The 22,443-nt window shown below is 49.7% G+C and overlaps 2 protein-coding genes across 3 annotated transcripts in view; one reads left to right on the forward strand and one right to left on the reverse strand.

Annotated features, from left to right (window-relative positions):
• The window catches only part of GOLGA1 (golgin A1), a 51,771-nt gene extending 37,890 nt beyond the window's left edge, over positions 1 to 13,881 (forward strand). For both annotated transcript variants that reach the window (XM_082843189.1, XM_082843188.1), the window contains 8 exons: positions 4,955 to 5,044; positions 5,860 to 5,962; positions 6,065 to 6,225; positions 6,563 to 6,709; positions 9,680 to 9,739; positions 10,262 to 10,432; positions 10,959 to 11,045; positions 11,631 to 13,881. In XM_082843189.1, the coding sequence (XP_082699315.1) occupies positions 4,955 to 5,044; positions 5,860 to 5,962; positions 6,065 to 6,225; positions 6,563 to 6,709; positions 9,680 to 9,739; positions 10,262 to 10,432; positions 10,959 to 11,045; positions 11,631 to 11,711 (900 nt within the window). In that variant the 3' untranslated portion in view covers positions 11,712 to 13,881. The remainder of the gene's footprint in view (positions 1 to 4,954; positions 5,045 to 5,859; positions 5,963 to 6,064; positions 6,226 to 6,562; positions 6,710 to 9,679; positions 9,740 to 10,261; positions 10,433 to 10,958; positions 11,046 to 11,630) is intronic.
• Positions 13,882 to 14,598: 717 nt separating this feature from the next.
• Positions 14,599 to 22,411, reverse strand: ARPC5L (actin related protein 2/3 complex subunit 5 like). Its single transcript, XM_082842385.1, has 4 exons — positions 22,184 to 22,411; positions 17,885 to 17,956; positions 16,479 to 16,655; positions 14,599 to 15,357 (listed from the first exon to the last, which is right to left on the reverse strand). Exons 1-4 carry the CDS (start codon positions 22,331 to 22,333, stop codon positions 15,295 to 15,297), a joined length of 462 nt encoding a protein of 153 aa, XP_082698511.1. The 5' UTR covers positions 22,334 to 22,411; the 3' UTR covers positions 14,599 to 15,294.
• Between the last annotated feature and the right edge of the window lie 32 nt (positions 22,412 to 22,443).

Below are 22,443 nucleotides of genomic sequence, written 5' to 3' on the forward strand. Positions count from 1 at the left end.
GATGCATTGGGTGATTGGGATTGACATGTATACACTGATGTGTATAAAATTGATGACTAATAAGAACCTGCTATATAAAAAAATAAATTAAATTTAAAAATTAAGAAAAAAGATATATATGGAGGCGAGGGAGGGTGTCAGTGAGATTTGAGCAAAAGGTCTGAATAACGAGAAGGGGACAGCAATGCGATTTTTGGGGGAAGGAGTATTCCAGACAGTATAAATAGCAAAGAGAAACACGCTTATGCAGAAAAAAGCTTGGTTTGTTCAGAGAACAGCACAAAGGCCACTGTAGCTGCCACTCTGTGGGCTGGGGGAGAGCGGTGGATGATAGAAGGTCATTGGGGAAGCAGTTGGAGGTTTTAAGTAGACGAGTGACGTGAGAAGTTTTGTAGTAAAAGGATTACTCTGGCTGTATGTGGAAAATGTTCTGTAAAGGAGGCAAGTACAGAAGCAGGAAGACCTTTTAGGAAGCTCAGATATTACTGTGCGTACCCCGTTTAAGGATATAAAAGACAAAATTGAACATTTCAGCAGAGATTTGGAAATTATAATAGAAGACAGTAGTTTTGAAAAGGAATCTAATTAGGGTTTCCCTGGTGGCACAGTGGTTAAGAATCCACCTGCCAAGGCAGGGGACACGGGTTCGATCCCTGATCTGGGAAGATCCCACATGCCGAGGAGCAACTAAGCCCGTGCACCACAACTACTGAGCCTGCGCTCTAGAGCCCACAAGCCACAACTACTGAAGCCCATGTGCCACAACTGCTGAGCCCACATGCCACAGCTGCTGAATCCTGCACGCCTAGAGCCCATGCTCTGCAACAAGAGAAGCCACCACAATGAGAAGCCCACACACTGCAACAAAATATAGCCCCCGCTCGCCACAACTAGAGAAAGCCTGCATGCAGCAGTGAAGACCCAGTGCAGCCAAAAATAAATAAAATTTTTTAAAAAAGACAAGGAATCAAATTAGAATTCCAAAACTGAAAAATGCAGTAGCTGAAAGTAAAAATGCAGATTACAAAAGGGCATGAGGAAACTTTTTTGGGGTAATGGATATTTTCACTATTTTTATTTTGGTGATGGTTTCAGCATAATTCATCAGTTGCATACTTTAAATATGTGCAGTTTATTATTTGCCAATTATACTTCAGTAAAGTTGTTTTAAAAACAATGAATGAGCTTAACAGCAGATTAGAACTAAAGAGAGAAGTAGTGAAATGGAAGAAAGGTCAGAATAAAATGCAGAAAAGAGAAGATAAAAGACATACAGGGTACTGTGAGATGTTTTATCATGTGTCAGTAGAAGCCCAGAGGAAATGAAAAAAATGAGACAGAAGCAATCATTAAAGAGATAATGGCTGAGAATTTTTCAAAGTGATGAAAGCTCTCAAGTCACAGGTACAGGTATAAGAATCCTTACAAATCCAAACAGGATAAATTTTACAATGCAGCCACAGCACTGTAGGAGCACTAAAGAAAGCCAAGAAAACGCAAAGAGTTAGGCACCGACAGACTTGCACTAAAGTAAGTACTAAAGAGCATCTTTCAGGTGAAGGAAAATTCTAGATGGAAGTACGGAAGATGTAGAGGGAAGAATGGAGGGCAGTGATTGTTGCAAGTATGTGCACAAGAAGAAACAGAAAATCTGCCCCACAGCATGTGATTCACGGTCCAGTCAGGAGGGAGGAACTACCCCAGTTATTTGAGAATTTGTGTTCTAATGTAAAGTTTTTAATCCAGCACTGAAACAGTTAAAAGATAGTAGCAACTGCAGGACACAGCTTCCAACCCTAGGACTAAGGGAACAAAGTGAAGATGTTGGAATTATTTAGGAATTAAGAAGAGGAGCCCCACAGATTTGAAACTCAGACCTGTGAGGAGGGGGCTCTGTACAGTTGGTGCTGGTGTGTTTGTTGGGGGATAGGGCAGCAAAAGAATTCAGCCGCAAGTGTCGGGAAGACTGCAGAGTGGATGCAGCTGCTGCTTTGGGAAGAAATTGCAGCTGCCAGGGCCAAGCAGCATTGCTCACAGAAACTGGAAGCTGACGGAAAGGAGCAGGTCTTTCTCCCTCCTCCTCCTTCCAGTCTCCCTGGAGCTCCCCCCTCTGGCAGAGATGAGTATGTATATGAATATGGAGCGCGACCTGGAGAAATAGGGTTTGCAGATTCCCAGGCACAGCATCACAGAGCAGAATATGAAAGGGTGGGTGTGGGCTGAGGCAATAACTTAAAAACCAGCACACACAGGCTATTTAGAAGTGTGGTTAATTTTCAAATATTTGAGCGAGTTTTCTCGATATCTTGGATTTCTAGTTTAATACCATTATAGTCTCATAATATTCTAAATGATTTCAGTTCTTTGATATTTATTTAGAGTTGTTTTATGACCCAACCTATAGTGTATCTTGGTAAATATTTCAGTGCACTTGAATATATATTCTGCTAGTAGGGAGAGCGTTCTATAAATGCTAATTAGTCAAGTTCCTTAATAGTATTGTTCAAATCCTCTGTAGGTCTTCTATTTTTGTTTTTTTTCTTTTTGGTATCTTCCATCGCTTACTGAGCGGGGTGCTAGATCTTCAGCTGTAATCATGGATTTGTCTCTGTCTCTCTTTAGTTCTGTCAGTCTTCTGGTATTTTGAAGCACTATTTTTAGATGCACACTTTTTGTTTGTTTGTTTGTTTGGATCCATGTTTTTCAAAACAGCCCTCTGGGGAAATCATTCCCAGGTGCAGAGGGCTGTGCTCATGGGTAGCCTGCTGGCTTCTGCAGTGAACCTGAGCTATGCCGATCAGTCTCAAATCCTGGATCGTGTGTGGCTCTGTGGCAGTAGCTGAGACTCCACAGCCACGTAGACTCAGTTCTGGGTGTCACCCTGGCCCCTCACTAGCTGATGCTTGAGGGAATCCAGTGTCCTTTTTTCAAACTGAAGATGATAACCCTTGACCTCAAGAGGTTTACCCTGGGGATCAAGCATGACCATGGATGAAAAGTACCAAGTACAGTTCCTGGCATGCTTCCTGCCTTCTCACTCACAGCCTGCCTGCTGTCCTCTTAAGACATCATCAGCAGTCATAGCGTCTCTTCTAAACTTCCCCAGAAAAGGCTCCTGTGGAGGCACGACATTCCTGTCACCCGGCCCACCTGGGCTTGCAGGGCCAGGGTTTCATAGCTCCACTCAGCCTGAGATCTCTTGTTCCTTCTCCTGTACCAACAGAGCTTCTCCCGATGAAGGGGATTGTCTGGGGTAGTTCGAGGTCTCACTGTCAGCCTCTTGAGTTCCTGCACCAATTTTCCTTGTCTACTAGAGGTGGACTCACGGAATGTCAATTCTGACAGCTCCCCAGTAGGAACCAGAATGGCACTGGCCATGAGGCTGACGTCTCCATCCATTAACTCACCTGGACTGGTGTAAGTGGAAAAGGAGATATCGTAGGAGGAGTTGAATAGTCCACTGAACCAGAAAGACTTGTCCAACTGGAACCTGGGGCCTCAGATCTCTTCTCTGCCTGCGTCATGCTGTCTCTTGCCCTGTCAGTCACCCAACTCATCCTTGCTTTTCTCGATGATGTAGACTATGTCCTAGAGGTTGGGAGGACATCACCTCAGCAGCTCCAAGCTGGTATCATTCCAGCTTAGCAACCCCAGGGAAAAGAGGGCATCTCCCTCTCAGCTTCACCATATAAAAAAAGATTCTGATATAAAAAGGGATTTGATTGGTTCATCTTGGGTGACAGAGCCATCCTTTGGACAAATCAAGTTGGCCAAGGGGATGATTTACTGTGATTGGCCAGGCCCGAATCACATGCTTATTCTTGTTTTTTTGTTTGTTTGTTTTGTTTTTGTCCGGTATGCGGGCCTCTCACTGTTGTGGCCTCTCCCGTTGCGGAGCACAGGCTCTGGACGCGCAAGCTCAGTGGCCATGGCTCACGGGCCCAGCCGCTCCGCGGCATGTGGGATCTTCCCGGACCAGGGGCACGAACCCGTGTCCCCTGCATCGGCAGGCGGACTCTCAACCACTGCGCCACCAAGGAAGCCCACATGCTTATTCTTGTAGCCACAAAATGGGGACATCATTATTGGTAACCCTACCAGAACCATGTAGAATTTTGGGGTGGGAGTGGGGAATAGCAGTGATGAGGCTCTTACCCCCCCCACCAAAAGGGGTGATTCTGGGTAGACATAAACAGCAGACATCCCTGACCAGTGTGCAGGCACCTGAGAAGTCATATTATTCATCTGGGGGTTGATCAGCGAGCCCGGCGTCAGCCTCAGGGAAGAGGACTGATGTGATTGTCAGGAGGGAGTCCCTGTGCTCTGGCGGGGGGACGCAGCGGTGCAGCCCTGCTTGTGGTAGAAAAGACTGGTGGTAGACTGTAGCAGCCAAAGGCTTGGCTCAGCTCAGACTCTGGCTTAAAACGTGGCCATGCCACTTACTAGCTCTAGGACCTCAGGCAATTATTTAACCTCTCAGAGCCTCAGTTTTCTCTCCTGTAATATGGATGATTTTGATGAATTTGTGACATTTCCTGTATTAAAATTCAGTAATTGCTTATTATCATTTCTGTAACCAGATTGCTCCAGTCTGCTACTCCATTCACGTCAGCCTGAGTCTTCTTGTTCTGTGTTGATTTCATTAGACCACCTCTTTTGAGTCTAGGTCCGCTAGCCTTTGGCCTGAGTACTAGCTGGTGTGTTCATGGGACGACTGACCTTCCACGGTGTGCCTGTTCCCAGAGGTTGGTGGGTTGTCCACAGGGACAGTTCTCAGAGGCAAACAGAAGGCAGTGCAGCGAAAGAGTAGCCTGGGAACCTTGGGAAGCAGGAAACACTTTCGTCTGGCCCTGCAAGACGGCCCTCCCTCTGTGGGCGTCACATAAAGTGTGCAGCTAAATAAAGGTGAACTGAGGTTCTGGACTCAATCTCGTACCCATTTTCCGGATTGTAGGAAGAATGGAGCCAAAGAGAAATTGTGAGTGTGGCAATGGCTCAAGCCCTGGAGGAGGTGCGGAAGCAAAGGGAAGAGTTCCAGCAACAGGTAGGCCCCCTGTGATGCCTCCACCTCAGTCCCAGGCAGGACCAACCTACCTCCTGGTCTGTCCAGGGCAGAGGGTGGACACAGGTCTCAGGAGTGTCGTCAGCTGCTTGATTCCCCTGATGTCTCTAGGAAGATGGAAGAAAGATGTTAGAAAGAAACCCTCACCCCATAGGATGGCCTTTTAAAATTTCGATAGTTAATGTGATAAACATCACCTGGGGAAAAGTCCAGAACCAGGTACTACTGGGCTCTAATTCTGTGAGATGGGCCACCACCGGCCGCAGGCCCCAGAGACCACATACAGTTGAGCTTTCAGCAGCAAGGGTGGGAAAAGCCTTCCTTTGAGGACAGACTCAAGAGTCAGGCCCCAGATCTAGGTAACTAGCTCTAGGTCTTTGTTCGGTCCTTAACAGATCTGTCTGAGTTGCCTCTGAAAAGACCCTATGATAATCATACCTTCAAGAATATGATAATGAGGTCATTTGTATCAAATGCTGGGTACGTCACAGGCCCTCAGGACGTGGAAGTTACGGTTTTGACAGCTTTCGGAAGGCTGGGCAGAAAGGCCATGTCTCTGGTAGGCCCACTACAGGCCAGAGGGGCAGTGAGGGTGATTGCCCCTGTGCGGGGCCCCTGCCGAGGAGAACTGATTTGTGCATGTTTATAGGAGCAGAGGTTAGCTTGGGGAATGTTCTAGGCTGTGGCCTTCAGGGAGGGATTCATGGAGGACCCTGGTAGTGGAAAAGTGGAGACTCCTTTAGGGAAGATGGGATTATTGCTACCAACCTTCTCTCTTGTTGGTTTTTCTCTCCGAGGCTGCTAACCTGATCGCCATAGGAGGTGAGAAGGAGCAGAGTCTGCAGGAAAAAACTGAAGTGATTCTCCAGAAAGAGCAAGAGATTCTCCAGCTGAAGAAAGGTGAGGAGTCTGCCAAGGCTGGGCCTTTTCACCTGTTCTTGCCCGGACCCCTGCCTGGAGGTGGCCCAGTCACCGCGCTCACCTCCCCTCTGCCTGGCCTAGGTCACGACTCCGCCCTGCTGCAGATGCGCCAGCTGCAGAGTGAGCTGGAGGCCCTGAGGGGCCTGAGGGCCGAGCAGTCGGAGGCGGCCGATGAGCGGGAGGACCTGCTGAGGCTGCGGAGCCAGGAGCAGGGCGTGGTGCTCTCGGTCAGCGAGCCTCATGTGAGTCCCGCCTGAGCCGCCTCCCTGTGCCTCAGCTTCCTCTCCAACGGGGGGCGCCTCGCCGCGAGGGGTTGTGCGTGTTGAGGAGCCCATCCGATGTGACGACACCTGTCAGTGATCAGGTGCTGAAGCCCTTCCTTCCCAGCAGGCTCCTTGCATGGAGAGTTAATTGTCCCCCCCAGCAGGCTCTGTGACGGGGTTGCCATAGTTTAAGTCTGGTTCCTGGCTAGCTGCCTGGTGGAGCACATCAGTCGTCACCTTTGGAATGAGTCTGGCCCCCTTCCCTAGGGATCTGTGGCTTAGCTTGACCATGTCCTGTGCTGCCACCGCCCTGTAGGTGACCTCGAGGGCCGGGCAGGACCCCGCGTACCAGCTTCCGGCTGCAGAGGGGATACCAAATGGTGAGATGGGGACCGCCATGGATCTAGGGCAGCTACAGAAGGAAAAACAGGACTTGGAGCAGCAACTTCTAGAGAAAAATAAGGTGAGGACGCTCTTTACCTCAGCTATTTATGTCCCTTTCCCTGTCCTTGTGCCTAAAACCATCCAGTCCATTCTTCACGAGTTGTGCTGATGCCCCTGGGCCCCTCTTGGGGGAGGTGTTACCTCTTCCATCACAAGGGCTTCTTCCTGGTTCTCCTCTTCTGCTTACCTCCTGCACGGCCCTCTTCCTTTCACACTTGTGCAGTCTCCTCCCAGACCCCCCACCTGAGATGGTATCTGGAGTATTAGAGCTGGAACAGTGGCAGGTCTCGGTGTCCCCAGCCCCCTCTGCCATCGCCAGCTAGGTCCTATGACCAGTCACCTTACCTCTGCACTTTTTTCTACAGCTGTGAAATGAGAGCGGTGATACCTGCCTTTCAGTGGTTTTGTGAGGGGGAGGTTGGGGGATGAAATGAAACTGTTTGTTAGCTTCCTGTAAATTTTCTGGTATTTGATAGAGGCTTAATAAATGTCATGATTCCACCCACCCTGCCTGGCCTCTGCACCTGTAAATGCAGGGTCTCGTTTGAGCCTCGTTTTTAAAATGTCCTGTGAAGTTAACTGTGCTGGCTAGTCAGTGCTCTGGCCTGAAATTCCGCCCCCAAATTGTGTGATTACTCTTTAACAAAGGAGAAAGGTGGTCATTCTTTATCTCCCCCCACCCCCACCCATCTCCCCCTTTCACTCACACACACACACACACACACACACACACACAGGCTCTTCATTTCTTATCATGAAATATAAAATATAGAAGAGTGCACACTGTGTGTCCCTGGGTCCAGCCCTCCGACAGCTTCTCCAAATTGCACTCACATCCTTGGCGATCTCCCCCATCCTGTGTGCTGCTGGCACTACATCCATACCCTGAATCCAGACGGCTCCTGTGAACTCTAGACTCCTGTATCTACCCTATTTCTCTATGTCAGTGTCTGAAAGGCCCCTGAAATTGAAAACATCCAGAAGCAGACTTCAGACTGACCACGCTCTCTAGCATCTACTGCCATCTTTCCTTTCTCAGTAAATGGCAAAAACCTTGGCGTCATCCTTGTCCCCTTTGTTTCTTTCACAAGCAACATCCAAATCATTAAGGAATCCATTTGGCTCTCCCTTCAAACTGTACGCGCAATGAGCTGCTTCTCATCCCTGCCACTGCTACCACCCGAGACCAGGTGACCATCCTATCTTCCCTAGAGGATGGTGTTGGGCTTCTAATTGGTTTCCCTGTCACTTGTCTGTTCCGGCCCTCTGATGACTCTCTGTCCCCATAAAAGCCAAAGTCCTTGCAGTGGCCCACAAACCCTTTGTGGTCTGGCTCCTTACTGCCCCCTTCCCCTACCCTCTGCTCTCCCCCAGCATTCCCTCTCAGCCACAGTGGCCTTGCCTTTCTGTGAATATCAAGCACCCTCCCGCCTCAGGGCCTTTGCACTTGCTGAGCCTTCTGTCTGGAAGATCCTTTCCCCAATTACCCTCACTTCCTTTATGGTGTCATTTTGTCAGTGAGGCCATCCTGCTACCCTGCCAGCCCTCACCAACAGAACTCCCGGTCCCCTCACCTTGCTTTTTTTTCTCCAGGCCTCTTAATACCTTCTGATACACTGTATATTTGCTTATTGACACTGTTCTCTCCTGAGGGCAGACATTTTTTCTTTTTTTTTTTTCCTGCTGTTTCCGCAGCCTCTAGGCCGGTGTAGAGACTCGGTATTCATTGGCTAAGTTAATGAACGAGTCAAAACCTAGAAAATCAAGTAACATAAACTAGCAAATGTACTTTTGGGGGAGTGCCCGGCCTCACAGTCAAGCCGGGAACGCAGATTGGAACGAAACGTTACCGTTTTGTCAGTGGGGTGTTGCAGGCAGTGTGACAGGAGCTGGAGGCGCTTTCCCAGCCGTCTCATCCCCAGGGGGCCGTGGCCGTACTGCTCTTGAGACGACGAAGCTTATTACAGCTTTGTTTGAAAACGGAAGCTCAGGGAGTTCCCTGGCGGTCCCGTGGTTAGGACTTGGCGCTTGCTCTGGCATGGCCCCGGGTTCAGTCCCCGGTTGGGGAACTCGGATCCCACAAGCCATGCAGTGTGGCCACAAAAAAGGTAACTCAGCTACACAAGAAGACATGGGGCATCCCCTAGAGTTACTGTCACATTAAAAGTTATAATTAGCAAAACTATAAAGCTGTGGAAACTCTGATAAATGAAAACTACTATTCAAAATTCTAGCTACTCAGTGCAAGAATGGTGACGTGGACTAGAAGTCCACAGGAAAAACTCATTTTGATATAGTTGTGAGATTTTGGAGAAATTTTTATTTAAAATTTTTTCCCTGTAATGTCGACTACACATTAAATTTTTTCATTGGGAAAACAGAGTTCAGCCTTTCGGGTGGTTAATGGAATGTGTAATAAATTATATTTAAGGCCCATAATACTAATAAGCTCACTAAAAATAAATAAGGAAAATAAAGACATAAAACTCATTGTTGTTGGGTTGTGCCGAAAAACCACGATCTTTAATACTGTTCAAAATAAGTGTTAAAAATTATTATGGTATTTCAGGAGATCAATGGTGATGATGAGAATCATAAATTTTGGCCCAAGTATCCTACTTGGGGATGATAGCACATAAATATCATTCTGAAGGGCAGAATATACTGTGCAGAGGCATTTCTAGCTACACTGCCTGTGGAGGCGAGCGCCAGAAGCAGTCCTAAGGCCCCAGGCCGGGAGGGGTGGGACGGCACTGCGGCAGTGGCGGGGCCAGGAGAGCAGGGCTGTGCACAGCCTCAGCACGTGGGGGAAGGAGGCCGAGGCAGCAGGTGTGGCAGCGCAAGCTCCTCAGGAGATGAAGCAGGGGCTTCTAACAGGTGTATGGGGACCCAAGGGGTTGTCTGTCTGCTCTGTGGTCCTTTGCACTTTAAAGATGGTGAAACGTGCATTTAATGAATGGCCTTTTGTGGGGGTGGGGCTTTGCCTCAGACCATAAAGCAGATGCAGCAGAGGATGCTGGAACTCAAGAAGACTCTGCAGAAGGAGCTGGTGAGTGTCCCCCTTCTCCCCGCTGCCCATGCCCTCCTGCCTCTGTGCTCCTCCTGCCTGATGACACTCCCCCCCAGGGGACTGCAAGAGGTCTCTGGGAAGTCAGGCTGGTGGGACAGTGGCCCTGCCACCTTGAACGTGCTCCTGGAAAGTGGCTCTGTGACCCCCGGCACGAACCCTCTTTCTCTGAGCCTGTGTGTTGTCTGAGAGGTCAGTGAGGTGACGTATGGCCGTGTGTGAATGGCAGAGGCCAGGCCCAGACGTGGGAGAGCGGAGACGAGTCCTGATGCGGGTAAAGGAAGTGGCTGAACTTCCCCACATACCTCTCTCCCTCCTCAGCCAGCACCCTGCCTTCTTCAGGTGCTGGTGCTTCCTTCGCAGGTGGGGCCCTTTTCGCCCTACTCTGTGCAGGGTGTGGCAGAGAACTGCAGGTGATCACAGCCAGGGCCAAGTGAATCTCCCCTGTGATTTTCGAACCTGTCTTGAAGGGTTCAATGTAGCATCTTTCCATTGGTTTTTCAGAAAATCAGACCCGATAACGAGCTTTTTGAAGTCCGGGAGAAGCCTGGGCCTGAAATGACAAACATGGCCCCTTCTGTCACGAATAATGCTGACCTGACTGATGCCCGCGAGATCAACTTCGAGTACCTCAAACATGTGGTTTTAAAATTCATGTCCTGTCGCGAATCTGAGGTAAAGGGCTTTTGAGTTGCCCTTTGGGTAATGAGTTCCACCCCAGGGCCTGGTTCATTTGTCCGCGCCCTGCCTGGCTTCCCACCAAATCCATTTCTTTCTTCCTGTCCCCCATTCCGCTTTGACCACCAACATGAGCACTCAGTCATTTCTCCAGCGGGCACTGACCTGCTGGTTGAGGAGCAAGCAGGGGGCGCCGAGTAGGGAACTGGCTCCTGGGAGGAGATGTGGGTCGGATGCTGAGGCCAGAGTCCAGGGAACTGAATCCGCCCAGCAGCCCTGCCTCCTGCCAAAGAGCAGGTGGCTGCGGTGGTCGTCCTGGTGGCCTCGCCAGTCCCCGAAGTAAAAGGTGGGGGAGGAAAAGAACCAGCAGACCTCAGAATGCCCACCTCCACCCTCTGCGTGGTCCTTGCTGACCAAGCCCGGAGCGCACAGGAGGAGCAGGACCAGGAGATGCTGCCATGTAGCCCCCTGACCGCCTGATAACTGACCGAGGCCCATGGCAGCAAGATTTGCTTTGTTTCAGGCTTTTCATCTTATAAAAGCTGTGTCAGTGTTGCTGAACTTTTCACAAGAGGAGGAGAACATGCTCAGAGAAACCCTGGAGTATAAGGTAGGGTTTCCTGGTCTGCTGTCCGCCTCCCAAAAAATGTAGTCAGTCATCCCAGCCCTGGCAGGTGAGACTAGCCCACAGCTGCATCATTAGCTTGGAAGGTGCTTTTGGTTGATGAACTGGACTCGGGTAGTATTTACCGAGGACATGCTTTGTGCCCACAGGTCTCTGCTGTACTTGACTAACAGGGCCTTGTGTTCTTCTCCAGAGCACGTTCATTGGTATCACCTCATGAACAGCCCCAGGTCTGGCCAGCACCCAGACTTTTTTAAAAAATGAAAAATATTCAAAAAGTACCTGCGTAAATGCTGTAATAGAAAACATTTTAAGGAAACGTTACCTAAATTCCACTCCCTTGTTCCTGTCACCTCAGGTTTTTCTCCTGTCTCCCTCCCATTTTTAGAATGGGCCTTGCAGCCCCGCACACTGGTTACCAGAACCATCGTCTTCACTGCTCTGCTCACAGCCAGAGTTCGGGTGTGTGGAGGGCGGGGGTGGCGGCCCATGGCTGGGGAGGGGCTCTTTCAGCTGCTTCGTACCTAGTCCTGATTCTCATCTCAGGAGCCTTTTCTGTTTCAAACCCAGATGTCGTGGTTTGGGTCCAAGCCAGCTCCCAAGGGCAGCATCCGGCCATCCATCTCCAACCCTCGGATACCATGGTCCTAGGCGGCACCACCCAAGGATGAACCTCCAAGGGCTGACACTTTTTCTGTGAAAAGAACACTGACACACCAGTCTGGGTGGGTTTTTAATCACTGTAACTGCAGTATTTTGTACAAGCATCTGAACATTGTTTACAAGACTTAAGGCCCACTCCTGCAGACTGCTAAGAACCTCAGGAGGTAGCTGATCCTGTTGTTCTGGTCACCAGAGGGTCCTGGCACTACCCACATTTCCACAGTGCTGCTAAAATCCCAGCTCTGGCCAGCACCCATCTGCCCCTGAATCCTCTTTCAAGGTGAGCACTTAAAGCTGAAGCCCTCAGCATGTGTCAGAGAGGAGGCGGCTGATCTATCGTGTGGTGATGACACTGGACATAGACAGCCCTTCAAAATGGTGCCCAGCAGCCCAGACCCACCTAGTTCTGCCACGAAGAGCCAACTCAGTGAGGCCGGCCTTTAAAAACTCCCTTTCCCTTTCGGTATGTTTGGGTTCAGATGAGTTAGAAGCAGCTTTTTAACCCTTCCTCCCAAGGAAACATTATTTCACGTTGTTTCTCAGACCACCGAGAACTTTAGTTGTGTCCGTCTTTAAGGTACTCTGGGGCCAGTGTGGATTAATGAATATGCACCTTTCTGACAGTATCTCATTTTACTGAAGAAAACTAGCAAATGTATAACAAGATCCTTAGTACCAAATACACTCAATTGCCTTTTTAATGAATGTACTTGTCTTGGATAGGTTGCTGGTAAACCATTTTAAACTATTTTTTATAGCTAAAGTTCCTTGCTATTATAAACATGTCTTCTGTATTATAAAATCCATTTAACTGGTGTTCTTAAAGGAAAATCAGAGCATCAAGAGGAAATTTCTAAGATTGGGAGCCCTGTCCCTTTGTAATGTCACTAGCATTCTTTGGCATCTGCTTCCCTCTGAAGCAGTGGTGGTGTTTCATTTGTTTAGCTCTTAATTCTGTGTTGTAACACTGAGCAAATGCTAATCACATTTTCTACTGCTAAGGACAGTCTGCTGTATTCAAAGGAAGCAGCAGCTGTCCCTCTCCCCAGGCTTGACCAAAACGTTGGAGGGTGGACTGCCTTGTAAATGGAGCCACCGTCTCTCCCTGTCTGTCACCCTACCCCCAAATATTTAAGATGACACTACATTCATGTATGGCAACCAGGCAGCCCCTAGCTGGCTGCAGTACTTGATAGCATGCAAATGGCTCTGGAACTGACTGATAAAAGCTTGTATTAGTTATCATTATAAAGAAAAGGGAATGTGCTTGCCCTGGATAAGGCACACTATCAAATCTAAAGGGAAACCATATATTGAGTTATAGTTTGATGAAAGTTTTATTGGTTAAATAAAAAACTGAATAACTGGAGCTCCTAAATTTATCATCAGTTATCCAATGATGTAAAGTTATGTTTCTCAACTATGTTTAGGGTTAAAATAAAGTATATCTCACAGGGAAACAAGGATTTGCAATTAACATAAGACAGTTCCGTGGACCTAGAAGTACCAAGCAAGGGCAGCATCACCCTCGTCCCCACTTGGGCTCTCTGCCATCCAAGTGACCCATTCTCCGGTTACCTACCTCCTCCTATGGCGCCCCTGCAGATGTCTCACCTGTGTTTAGAATGCTGTTTTCCATTTATCTGGTGGGGACACAAAACAGGAGTCCCTTCTGTTCCATAATTTTGATGAATAGGAGGTAGCTCTTCCAGCTCTTCCAGGAAAGAATCCCTAAGATTGGGTAGTTCAGGGCTTGCTAGAGGCGACTACCACACAGCCGTGGGAGCCCCGCCCGGCTCCCCAGTGGCTTCTCCAGCCCTCGAGCTGGTCTCACCCACCACCCACGTTCGCCGGCCATTTTAGGCGTCGTTGGTTGTGGGGCCCCTCACTAAGTCTGTACTTGCACAGGGAGGATTCATTCTGATCAGGCTTTCCTCCTGCATGTTGAATTTCCTTCAGCTTTAAGAAGAGCGGAGTAAATGTTCTAAGTGATTTGATGCACTTTTACTTGTATAAAAAGTTCTGTGATAGAGACAGTATATATAGTCCTTTATATGAGCATTGGATCTTGATCTCACCCTCCATGTTGTACACAGGGAGACTGTATTATCTAAAACTGCTGTAGAAAATTCACTTGTGGTGCAATACACTTTTTGATTAAAGCTCTTCAATCCAGAGGCAGTGGATTTACTTGATATAGTTTGGTGTGTCAGTATTTCTTTAACTTGTTAAATTTAGTACACTGTGTCTCACATTTAAAACTCCAAGGCCAAGTTCAAGGCCTGTAGAACACTAGTCTTCCAGGAAGCACCTCCCCAGATTAGGTTTGGGTGAGTAAACATTACATGTAATTTAATGAAGCCAGCAGCCCAGTCCTACCTCCCAGGAAGGGTGGGGTTCTGCAGAGGAGTTGGGAGGATTGTCACTTTGGTCAACCTCCATCTCCAAGGCCCACATGACTGGGAAGAGCTTCAGGGACATGAATGGGGTCCCTACCTTTAGCAAACTGCAGTTACATGTGCCAAAAGGGAAAGAAAGAAAAGCATCTCTGCTCTTCAGAGAGGCCCCATTGTTAGTGGTTACAGGGAACAAAATGTTCCTTTTATATCTATAGGCTGATTGCTACCTGTTTCTGGCTCTTAACCCTTTAAAGAAAACAACATCACGGTGTTCCTGCTGAACAGCCGAACCCAGCGTCAGGAGGTGGTGACTGGGCCCGTCTAAGCCTGCTCCCAAAAGACTCCAAGTGCAGTCACACAAACTGAAGACTTTTAAAGCTTAGGTCAATTATTGAATGTTTGGCACTTTATTAAATAAGCTCCAAAACTACACACAAATGAAAGAAGTAAAAACAATAAATAGTTATTCAGCAAAACAGCTCTCTGTAGCAGCCAGCAGCACTGCAGCCCAGGCCTGAGGTACTGCTGTGGCAGGAGGGCTGGAATGCCACGCTCGCTCCCATGGCTCGGCGGGGACACACGTCTACCCCCTCCATTCCAGTTTCCAGAACAGGCGACCTCTCATTCATTACCATCCATTACCCATTTCTTTTATATACATGAAACACACTGCAGAGTATATACTAATAAGCCAAGAGCTTTATTGATGCAGCAGGCACTTTACAATGAACCCAAGAGAGCCCGCCTTCTTTGGGAGGTCGGGATGTCTGTACAGACCCTTGGGGGTTTTCCACTTCAACAAAAACCAAGCTCTCCCTTTTTTACCACACCCCTTGAATCTGCACCTGCCCAAGTCATCCTTCCCCGCTTTTACACAGGCAGTGCACACAGGTACACCTGACCAATGCGGGCCAGCCACTCTGGTAGACAGTCACAATGTCAGTTCTGCATTACTTGTGGACAAAGGCATAGACTATCAGATCCTGCAAAGGATTTAGGAAACAGTAAGACGATTTCTCCCTCCACCTTGAAAATAAAATACACTTTAGCGGATGCATGTCCTGAAATAGTTTACTTGGGAGTTCTGAGGAAGATGGTCCATTGTCAATCCCTTCTTCAACAGCCTGTGCATCCAAAATTCTTCTCAAGGTAACATGAGTCTTTTTTTTTTTTTAAACAGTCTTTCTTGCTGTAAGAACTCTTATAATGGAGCCTAGTCCTCCTACTGCTAATGCCTGTAGGGGCAGGAAAAGAAAAGGTGTCAGTTGAGACTTGGTTGGACAAGGGGAGCCTAGCTTGCCAGGGAAGATGGGACCATGGGCTCCTGACCATGTCATAGACCTTCTGAAAAAGGATTCCCACGAGAGCATGGTTAAGAGGTGCCAACAGGGTCCACATTCAAGGGATGGGGCCCTGTCCTGGAACAAAGGGTTCCCAAGAGCTGCTAGCTCTTGAGGCAGGAGAATTGGGCTTGAGAACATTGTTACCAAGCTCACACAGAGACCCCCAGTTTCCCTTTGACAAGCTCATCATGTCCCAGCCTACAGGCACAGCCGTAGGCACTTAAACAAACACTAGCCCATTAGAGCTGAAACATCAACAGGGCTGAGCACCCAGTTGCCTTAAAGGGACCAGAGAGCCTGGCCTCCATACCACTCAGTTCCCCTGAGCCCCACAACCACCTCCACCCACTAAGCCTAGGAGCTCACCTTCTGGCAGAGCACACCCACCAGCAGGACCAAAGGCCACAGCCCAGCCCCAGGCTGCCCAAGCAACCGATCCCTCAGTAAGGGCCACTCCCTTAAAACTCAACAGAGCTTTTCAGGAAGGACACAGGCTTGATGAAAGGCCCTGCTCTTATACTGACCCAAGCAAAGGACAGGCTTTTCATGCTTCAGGTGGATGAAGGCCCTGTTAAAGACACTGCCAAGGTATCTGCCACTGCCCCCTTGGGCCTGGTGAGGTTGAGGCTGGAGCAGGAAGCCCTCAGAGCTAATGGGAGGGCTCAGCCTGAATCTAAGACCCACAACCACCACCTCCACAAGCCCAAAGAAAGTATTACTAAGTCCCAGCCACCAGCAAGCCTGCCTCTACCTTACCACGCCAAGTCACCTGCCCCCATGCCTGCCCGGCACAAACCAGCAGCTAAAGCAATGGCGATTACCAGAGACGGCAGATCCCTACCAGGTGCTTCCTTGGGAGAGGTTAAGTGCTCAGATGTCCCAGGTTGCTTGAGGCATGGCCCCTCATTCTCACATGCCTATCACACTGTCCTTTGTTTGTTTGGGATGGCCTGGCCTGCTGATTTGAACCCTGGGGTTGGGGTGACTCAGTGGGCTGCCTGATGTTCACATACCTTTTCATGCCACTGGAGTAACACTGCACTGCTATTTTCTGTGGGCTTCTCAAACCCTTTATAAATGTACTTCATGAGCAAGTCAATGCCATTTCTGTCCAGTGACTGCACAGCCTGCTCAATTTCGCTGCTCTTAAAATTTGTAAGCACTTTCAGCACCACGCCCTGGGCCCGTTCCTACAGAGGAAAGAGAAAGGGAGTGAGGCCTAGAGCCATGGCCCAGGCATATCCACATCCTGCACTGCAGGCTCAGAACCACCAAACCAAGTAGTCAGAACTCATTAGAAACACTGCCCAATTTCTAATTCATTTGGAATGCTTAAGTGAAATTCTTTTCTTGATTTAAGTTTCAAAGTATCCCAAAGTATTCAAAGCCAGTAATTTATTCCACTTATTTTGGGGGAAATAAGCGGTTTCCTGGGGAGAAGCATCCCTATTTCTGATGACATCAGCAAGGCCTTAAAACTCTACAGAATCATGGGCTTCCCTGGTGGTGCAGTGGTTGAGAGTCCGCCTGCTGATGCAGGGGACACGGGTTCGTGCCCCGGTCCGGGAGGATCCCACATGCCGCGGAGCGGCTGGGCCCGTGAGCCACGGCCGCTGAGCCTGCGCGTCCGGAGCCTGTGCTCCGCAACGGGAGAGGCCACAACGGTGAGAGGCCCGCGTACCGCAAAAAAAAAAAAAAACAAAATAAAAACAACTCTACAGGATCATAACTGTGGAGATTAAAAAAAACCAGGTCTACTTGGCTGCACCTTCTGTCTGCGCTCACCCTCAATGGAACAAAGGGGCCATTTTCCTCTGTGTTTGACAGGTGCAGCCATTTATATCAAGATGCCATCAAAAAAAAAAAAAAGTGGCATCACAAGATGGCAAAACCCCAGCTCCAAAGAGACCCTTTCCCTGGACCAAATTTTAGACAGTCTCAGCGATGAGCTTTTAGACAACGTAACCGATACAGTCTGCACAACCGTATGGTCTCACCTAGTTTTTACGAGGCAGGAAATCATAAAAGCACTGAAAATCCTTATGCAAATAAAGCTTATTCAATAGCTTATAAAAGCATAACCACTGCTAAGTCCCACATGGCAAGCTAATTTATAACTCTGCTCATCAGGAAGGGCTGGGCTGACTTCTCACCCCATGAGGCCTCAGGGAGGAGTGAACGGGGAGGAGTGAACGTTTCTTTGGGGAGCGTTTACTATGAACACTGACAGCTTTGGGTGTTAGGAGCGCCAGGAGGCTTCCGTGGAAACACTGCCCGGTGCCAACTCACTTCCTTGGTAGATACTCACCGATGCAGAGATGAAACAGATGCTGTCCAGAGTCCCAGGGAGCTCACACTGGACAACCATAGCCCTGGTCCCAACACCCACCCAGCAGAGCTGCAGTTCAGCCCCCTTTACCTTCACAGCTTGATTCTTGGTGTTGACGGGAGAGTTCCGCAAGGCTGCATGAAACGCCCGAAGCATGTCCCCTGTGCATCAGCACCAGTTAAGGATGGCTAAGCTCTAGCATGTTCATGCTTTTATTAACGAACTCATTTCAAAAAGAGCTCAAGAGAGTGGAGTCAAATGGCATCTATCCACATCCACCCGCCTCCCACTGTGGCCTCCCGGTGGGCACAGCCAGTTCAGAGGGTAGCCTACAGGCTCTCCTGAGCCACATGGAGGGTGGGTGGGGCATCTCTGCCAAACCTGCAAACCCCTCCTCTGCCGGCCCCAAAACCTTCCCCTTCAAAGCAAGTTTGGACACGGACTCGCTCCCTCCCGGGAAGGGAGTAGCAAAGCAACCGCCCCCCGCAGGGTAACTTGCAGCAAAATCTGACTGAGCTGATGTGCACTTACTTGGCACCCTATCTGCCCTACTGGACCCTCACGACCACCGAGTAAGGTTATCATTTTCATCTTCTCATTCTCAAAAGGGAAGAACAAAGGCACAAATGGAGGTCTCCTAACTCTTAATCCAATGTTTTCTATCAGTTAAACTATTAAAGAAATTAAGATGTGCTAAAACTTTTATCCTCCAAGACCTACCCAAGTCAGTGAGGTCCCAACTGGGGGAAATTTAACAATCTAAAAGAACCTTTTGCCAACAAAATGAATCAATCCTCCCCTCCTTGCTCCCCAAACCTTAGCTGGAGTCCTGACATAATCTTTGCTGAGCTCTGAATAGCCAGTGCTCAAAAGAAAATTACAATCTGGGTTAGGTCCCCAAAGGTGACACCTATTTTAAACTGAATTACATCAGTTGACTTTCATTTCCTCATCTGAAACACTGGCTTCAGCCAAAAAGCTTCAAAAATAGAACAAGAAATGGCTTCCGCCCAATCGGGTCTCTACTCCTGTTCATGCAGCGATACCCATGTGTGAACAGCCAGAACCTCCCAAGCAAAGCCGAGTCCCCGGTCTTCCCTAGTGTGGCCTCCATCTTGACTGAGCTGGGCCCACACACCCAGGGAGCCACCCCTGTGGAGCTCCCTAGCACCCTGCTGGGCTCTGATCCACCTTCCAATCTGAGAGGCAGCCCACTCTCCCACACCCCTGTATCTGTCAGCTTTGGAATTCCTTTTTCCCAGCCTGGTTAGGGCCAGTGTGATATCAGCCACTGATAATTTCTACCTCAGAACTCTTTTCGAATTTGACATCCCAGAGCAATAGGCAGAGTCCCAGAGGCTTCAGAGGAAACGAAGGCTGGCGCTCGCTCTTCACTAACCAGCACGGTTGGGAAACAAAATATTTCAGAAGATGAATGGGTAAGGGTAGGATAGCTAGTCCACAGGGGCAAAAAGAGTCACTGCTTTAGAGTTAATCTCTCTGCAGCACCCCTCTACCAAACATTCACTATAGGTGTTGATAGGTAGGGGGCCTTCAGCAGCTGGGGAGAACTGGGGAGTAGGGAGGGGCATACCATTTATCAAGCTGGCCTGTCTCAGCTGGTTTTAGGCCCTTCGAGAGAACAGGCTGTGGAGGCCAAGGAACCGTGCCCAGCCCCTGGTCTCCTCTAGATCAGGGTTTCTCAACCACAGCACTACGACTGACATTTTAGACCAGATGACTGATGTGGGGTCTGTCCTGTGCATGCATGGTACGATATTTAGCAGCATCTCTGGCCTCTATGCACTAGATTCCAGTAGCACTCCCTCCCATCCCCCAAGTTGTGACAAACAAAGTATCTCCAAACATCGACAAATTTCCTCAAGGGGAGGAGACTGCAAAATCATTCAAAACTGCTCTGGACAGATCTCCCTCCAGAGGACCAGAAGGTGCCTCAGCAAGGAAGAAAAGGAGCCAATTCTTTCAAATCCCTACAAGGTCTCAGATCCTGTGCCCAGGTGTTTTCACATGTCATCTCATCACTGCTAACAGCTCGTTGTGACAAGAATCATTATTCTGATTTTAAAGGCAATGAATCTGAGGCTCAGAGAAGGAAAATGATGTGTTCAAGGTCACAAAGCTAAGCTGTCCAGCTGGCCTTCAAACCCAAGGATGCCTGACTCCAAAGCCAAGCTCTTTCTACAATCCCCTGCTGCCACTCCACCCACAGGCCCAAGGTGCATGTCCAGGACACTTACTGTATGTCCAGCACTGTGCTAAAGCCTTCTGGGATGTTGTCCAGTGATGGTCCCATGGAACCTATAAGCCCAGCTTGGTTCTCCTCCTTTTAACACAGGAGGATACTGAGGTTCAGAGAGTGTAAGTGACCTATTCAAAGTCACACAGCTATAGAAGACTGAGTTGGGTCTGTGTGGATGCACAGCCCACGCTCTATTTCATGTGTGTGATCTCCCACCATGACTCGCTTCCCTATACAGTACTAGGACAGGCCCACTCCCTACATCCCCTCACTCCAATCAACCAACCCCTATCCCTACTCCCCTCGCCTCTGTTCTAAGACTCCTAGAAGCCCTTTCTATAGTTTAATAATCTAACATAAATCCAAGACCTGGCACATGGTAGGGACTCAGCAAATATTAGCTCCTTCCTCCTTCCTTCCTGGGCCCCACATTTGCCAGGATTTCAGTTCTCATTTGCTAACCTCCCCTTCCCCAATCCCAAGAGGTACACTCTCCATGGTAACAAGGTTTCTGACACTGTCATTAGTGGAGGAACTACCATCCCCTGATGTGCTAAGCCTAGGTCTCCAAGCAGCCTCAAGGAACCTATCATGTGAGAAGCGTACCAAGAGATGACCTTCAACAAGTCTCTGCAGCACCAAGACCAAGACAGCAGATAACCGGACCTTGCCCTCCCCTTTTGTGGATGGTCTGGGCCACAGGCCTGACGCTGGAGTCCTTTCAGCAATGCCTGCCCATGAGCCAGGTTCTACACCAGACTGCAGAATCAACCTTCCCTCATGGGGGCCCTTCTCATGGCCCCATTTCACCAATGGGGTAAGCAGGGTGACCCTGATGGGGCAGGAAATACAAGTTTGAATCACCACCTTTGAAAACACATTTCTTTTCAAACAAAGAAAGTCTGGAGGTTTTTGTTTCAAAGGCACATTGGAGGAACACTGTAGGACTCCTCCCAAGGCAGTCTATGGGCTCGACTTCCCAAGCTGAGTCAACTGATTAAACACCCAGAACCTGATTTATATACAGTACAGCATGAGCCTCCAACCCTGCCCTGGCCAGTGCAGGGGAGGGGTAGGCACTTCCTGTAACACCATTTGAATAAAGAAAAATCCTTCCTGTGAGAATAAGTCAGTTTCCTGTGCTCAAACTGCTAAGGGACCAAGCAGGCTGTGACAGCCAACTCTATTTTTAATCTTGTTTTCTAAATGCTTGTTTTCTGTGACCACAGAACAGTCATTTCCAGTCGTGGGGCTCTACTTTTACATCTCACTTTATGCTGCCCGTTTTTTCTTAGCTCTAAACGACTAGTTTTTTCCACTGCTTCCTGCACAAGAAGCCTATGCGGGGGTGGGGGGGCAAAACTCACTTGTTGAACGTGGCTGAAACCATCGAGGTCCAAAGCCCAATGAATGGTCATAACTAAGAATAGGTGAGGAAGAGTGGCATTAAGCCGCAGGGTCAGAATGATTCTGGGGTGGGAGGTGCGATCTCAAACCTCAGGGCTGGACTAAGGCTGCAGCCTTGGCTCCCCCCATGGGGCCTTTCTTCCCCGCAGCCATCCACCCACCTATTTTCAGGTGGTGCTGCAATCCGGCCCGAGAGGACTGTGCCTGGGAGCCGCCCTGGCCGCTCAATTACTCAGCGGTGGCTCACCTCGGCGCCTCCCGACGATCATGCCCGAGTATAGCCCCGTTTCCCGCATGGGAGGGATGGAGTGATCGGGCGCCCAAGGAAGGGCCAGCCTGAGGGCGTGGGGAGGCAAGGGGGAAGAAAGGGGAGAGGTCTCGTGCAAGAGTGAGGGGCCTACGAGCCGGAGGCCCCTCCGGCACGCTCTTGGGGCCGCCGGGCAGGCCGGCCCACCAGGATCCGGGGGCCGCGTGGGGCCGCGCTTTTGAGGGAGGCTCCGAGGGCTCGGGCCGGGGACAAGGAGAGTGGGGAGGCCGGGTCAGAGGGAAGTGGGGATGCGTGGCCCGAGGAGAGCCAGGTCGGAAGGGAGTCGGGAGACTGACCTGAGGGATCCGGGGCTGAGAGGAGTGGGGAGGTCGGCCTGAAGGGCCGGAGCCGGGGATGAGGGAAGTGGGAAGGCCGGGCCAAAGGGGAGTACGGGCCGCCGCACGGGAGAAGGATATTGCCGCAGGAGCCCGTCCACCTCGCTAGGATCCGGGCCTGGCTCGGCCGCCGCCGCCGCCGCCTCCTCCTGTTCGTCCACGAATTTGTTCTCGTCAAATTCGTCGATGTCCACCCGACGGAAGCGCGACGACAGCGTGTTCCGGGCCATGGCGGGGGCTCGGCGCCCGCTCGTGCAGCTACGCTCCGGGGAAGACCTCCACTCCACTCCGCTCGGAACCGGCTCCGGCTCGGGGGCGGGAAGCTGCCACCCGGCACCTC

The sequence above is a fragment of the Leucopleurus acutus genome (genome assembly GCF_964270905.1).
Source record: "Leucopleurus acutus genome assembly, chromosome: 7".
Taxonomy (NCBI): Eukaryota; Metazoa; Chordata; class Mammalia; order Artiodactyla; family Delphinidae; genus Leucopleurus; species Leucopleurus acutus.